Source organism: Opisthorchis viverrini (genome assembly GCF_000715545.1).
Source record: "Opisthorchis viverrini unplaced genomic scaffold opera_v5_119, whole genome shotgun sequence".
Taxonomy (NCBI): Eukaryota; Metazoa; Platyhelminthes; class Trematoda; order Opisthorchiida; family Opisthorchiidae; genus Opisthorchis; species Opisthorchis viverrini.
In genome coordinates this window covers 301,402-306,192 of record NW_008751775.1, presented here as the reverse complement: position 1 = coordinate 306,192, position 4,791 = coordinate 301,402, and the positions used below count along the sequence as shown (strand labels likewise).

General features: G+C 47.9%; 1 protein-coding gene across 1 annotated transcript in view; it reads left to right on the top strand.

Moving 5' to 3' along the window:
- The window catches only part of T265_05976 (hypothetical protein), a gene marked incomplete at both ends in the record, with an annotated part of 43,230 nt that extends 43,036 nt beyond the window's left edge, over positions 1-194 (top strand). Inside the window, one exon of the mRNA XM_009171128.1 lies at positions 153-194. Within this exon, the coding sequence (XP_009169392.1) occupies positions 153-194 (42 nt within the window). The remainder of the gene's footprint in view (positions 1-152) is intronic.
- Between the last annotated feature and the right edge of the window lie 4,597 nt (positions 195-4,791).

Here is a 4,791-nt window from a genome sequence, read left to right as displayed (position 1 = left end):
ACAACTACTGCAGTTCTTGCACCGGAAGCTACTCATACATCTTAATTTCCAACGGCGATGACAACGTCTAGGCGCGGTACGTTCGAAATCGGTTTCGTTTTTCCCTCATACAAATTTGCGAAAGAATTTTTCGCTTTTAAATGTGTTCACAGCGTACACAGGAGTCATTGTTGAATTTTATCACTCCAACATAACAGTTAAGAGATAACCCCAGATGTTTTGCGCTCACTTTGTGTTTGCATCTAGTTTTAACCATGACATCGATTTACACCGATTGCTCTCCGCAGCCATCGACAGGCCAAAACAGATGTGGGCGAAATGGCTACCCGTCGAACTTAAAACGCGTTATGCAATGCCACACATATAAGGCCTGGTGGCACTTCCAATGCACGGGTTTACAGTACGACCAGTTAAGCCGATTAGCTAACTTTCCTGACCCGTTTGCCTGAGCCCGCTGCCTCTACATTAAGGGTGCAATGCACATCGCAGCTAAGAAGAAAGCCCCCCAAAACGAAAGCTAATCCCCATTGTGGAATCAGAAAGACCGGTATGATTGTTCCGCATTGATCGGGATACTCGTCGCGAAGCTGGAGCTACTTTCTAAAGCACTGGAGGATTCGAACAGAAGAATGCAGCAAATTGGACGAAAGTTGATAAAGAATTTTCTTCGCTGAACGAGTACCTCGCGTTATCCATGCCGGTTCCGCTGGCTGCGAGGAAAGTTATACAGCTGTCTGACGGGGCGATGAAGAACGTCACAGAGTCTCTAGTGGACAGGCGCCCAAGGGAGAGCAGATTGATAATCTGGGGATCGTTCTCCGGAGTAATCACGCCAGCAGGGCTGGCACAGTAGTCCTTGGTAGTGTCCTCACTAAGCCTGAAGACCCATCGCTTTGAGCGAAATGGTTACGCCAGAAGGGAAGCAAGCGAACACTTGGGCTCTCAGTCACCCTTTCCTCCACACCTGCCCCACAGAAGATACTGGAGCGGGGTGGTAGCATCCAAAAGGCCTGCCCAATGATCAGGGCCGCCGGCTATTAGCATAATGGGATTGATTTCTCGAAACCTACGGCATTGCAGGCTTGCCACTTCATAGTTTAGAAGGTCTATGTATAATGTACATGGTCCTGTATTATTGAAAATCATTCACTATGGCGATTTGTTTAAGTGAGCGAATGCTCAAGGTCAGTAAACACAACCGACTGTGAATAGGTTGCCTGATGACCAAAGATCGTGAATTGTGGAAAATGTTGACTCACTTACAATAAACGTAACTTTCAGATAGCTTTCCACTGGAAGAAGTATCCTGAACATTCTAGAACCTAAATGGCCTTTGGGGATGCAAATTATGCGTAGGTGCATTCGTGCAAACAAATTTTGGTCGATGATTCCTGCTGCTAGTTAAAATTCCGTAGTCCACGTTAAATATTTGCTAAAAGTCGTGCACGTTTGCTGGCAAGAAGCAGAGTTTTCCATCATAGGTTGCGAATTATGGTAGGAAGACCTCGGGGTTTATCGATTAGGAACATGAAAAATACGTCAATCATACCGGACTGCTGAACGAACCTTACCGACGCACGCGACTGACACGCGGCTGGGATTACAGGATGCCTAACTAACTAGCCACGTAGAACCTACGTTGATCCTACCGGACAGCTGAACGAACCTAACAAACGCACGTGACTAACACGCGGCTAGGGGTACACGACGCCGGAGCGCAACCATCCATCTGCACCGGAGAAAAAGCTCGAAATGGACGTCAATAAATGTTGATATATCGGTCGCTTTGAAGTGCGCCTATGTCCTTCTGGGAGGCGCATTTTCTTCTTCGTGAGAAGTGTTCATTTGGCCGTTGATGTACTGAAATGAGAGGAGGATATAACTCAGGTTATCGAAATATCACCATAAGGCGGGCGGCCGACAAACTGGTAGAGATACCCCATAATTCACTCCAGCGACCAGGTTATCATAGATGTCTGTTCACACAGTGCCATCTTCAGCGGTTATTTCGCATGCCTGTTTACTGGACCTATCAAGAAATACGAGACCTACATGAAACTCATAGAGCCTCATCGTCAGACAAACATTTCGGAGCCGATGGGTCACGTGATGCCATCTTCGTCGCCTTCATCTAGCTGGTGCTCTGCAGAGTTAGTCATGGTTGTGAAACACTTACTCACGGCTGTCGAGTATTTCCTCTCTGGACCTGAAAACACGGACGCACAAGGGCATCTGGGACGCACTGTGCTGGGACTCTGTGCTTTGGTCCAGGTCAACATCATAAGACGCCCTCTGCGGACCGGGTAGCAAGCACACCTTTGCGTTTTCTGGATGGGCCGGAGCTGAGAACCAAAAGTTTTTTCATGTGGACTCACCGGTGTCATCGTTGTCCAGGCAGGCCATGAGGTGAAATGTGTGCCGGCTATTCGCAGAATGTGGCTATGATGAAAAGTACGTGGATATTAAATGATACATACGTGCTTCGTGAAGGCTTTGCGGACATGAAAGTGACCAATCATAACGTCACAGCCGAACACGATTCTCTCTGCATGCATTTGCGCAGCCAACTTGTCCATTACAAAGGTTTTAACCGGATAAGTTTCGCCCATCATTTCTTTGAATAAGCCGAACATTTTATGCATGGGAGAAAACTACTCGCTTTCTACGAACGCATTAATAACCGCACGCCCGGTTATCATGCCGTCCGTTATCAAGGTGTAAAGCTTATATCTATATGCCGAATATTAAGTGCTTTAAAAAACTTACCCAAGGCGGTTGGTTGTATGCTTTCCATCTACATTTACTACATCTAAAAAGCGTCGGAACAACACCATCTGCTGCCATCAGGGGAAGTATATGTGGTTATGGTGACCTTCCTCTGACTGGCACATAACGACGCGTCCAGTCTCCCTAAGTTTTGCTCGGACCGAAGGCATATCATCTGCCGCATTAAAACCCGACCATGCGGCACTTATCCAACATAGCCGGTCGACAGTTACGGCGGTAGCTGTGTATATTCTTAGTAGTAAGAATCTTGCCAAATTCATTCGCCACAAACTGCCACACCTCACAAGAGGGCGTCGCATATTTCAGAAAGGCCTTGAAAGTGCCCAACACGTTTCGGTTAACTGTAAGCCGGTCGTACGGAAACTAATGACAACTTGTGGTTGTGTTCAAGAAAATAAGAGGTGGCCACCAGTTGGTTCCTTTGCCTCCGTAGACGAAAAGCGCACTGGACAACTGGTGCTTCGTGTACTATTTTATCAGTAAATACGCTCGGCTTACTAGCTTCTTCGGATTCCCCGGCTTTTCGTTGTTCTTGGAGGGCGCCTTCTGCATTTGTGGTACACCAATTCGTGACGCACAAACACCACAGAAATGTCCTTCATGTATTGACGTAAGACCCTCTCAAATGCCGTGAAGGATGGAAGCGATACACCAACAAATTTCTCAACCAACGATTGTGAAGCCATTTCCAAAGCCATAGCACACCAAGTTCAAAAGCCGAATGTGCGCTAATATTTTCGAAAGCGGCCCTCTCAAATGCCGTGAAGGATGGAAGCGATACACCCACAAATTTCTCAACCAACGATTGTGAAGCCATTTCCAAAGCCATAGCACACCAAGTTCAAAAGCCGAATGTGCGCTAATAATTTTCGAAAGTGATCCACTAAAACAAATTGCAAAAAAGTGACGGTAGATGAGGGTGATCTCTGGACCGAGCACATATGCAAAGAAGTGCAACATTTTGACGTTAAAGTTTTACTTCGCCTTCAGGGGCTCTGCAGAAAAATGCATTGGTCTTCGAGGGCACGCCATAATCAGGCGTCTATCTGAGGATCGTCTTCCAGAAGCGCGAAAGCTGGGTCACAGTAGATCAGGGGTAGGGCGCAAAACAGGCTTCCACTTGGCACTAGTTCAGCTGACCCAAAGGTCATAGACTCTTGTATTCCTGAAAGGATGCCGACACAACCGGCCACGTCTTCGGACAGCAGTTTCTTTTCGATCACCACAAACCCCTCGTCCACCAAAGGCAGTGATGCTCTGGAGGAGTCAAGTCCCACATGGAATCAGCACCCAAAGAGCTATCAGCAATTATTTCCGTAGCAGACGACAAAGGTGCAGCCATGAACTCCTCACCAAAGTCACAGCTTCTGAACTGGCCTGAGTCAGATGTGTGAGGACAAGTGGCGAAGCTCACCGACAAATCAACCACCAAATCAACCTCGGTATCGGGAAATCCCGCGACAGCCTTACGGCCACCGACAGGGTGGAACTGTCAATCTCCAGCTCCCGTACGTCGAAAATGGCATCTCTGCTTGTGGACACAGCCGTCGCCTGGGACCCTGAAAGCCAAAGCCACAAGCGTGACTACAGTGAACCGGAAAGTCCGACGTACAACTAGCTATCCACGCTGATCGCCGGGGGATCGGGTGTCCACACAAACACGAAAGAAAGCCATTCAGATTGTCCTTTCTGATACCGCTCCTGCAGCTTTTTCCGATGTACTGTGGATCTAAATCCCGCTGCGTGGACCCAATTATTAACTTCTCGGTGTGGTCTACCGCGGCCCTTCAAGCCCCCTGGAGGTGACCTATTCCTCATACTAAATCAACTATTCTCCAGCTACCACTTCACTCATCTCCTGCTTGTAGGTGACCTTAACGTTTCAAAAGCCTCCTAGATGGAGCTCCAACGCGTAGGATCAAGCGGACTATTTGCAGCGGCGCTGACAAGTCGTTCAACAGAGCGCTTGGATAAAACAGATCGCTGCATTAAACAGATACCGCG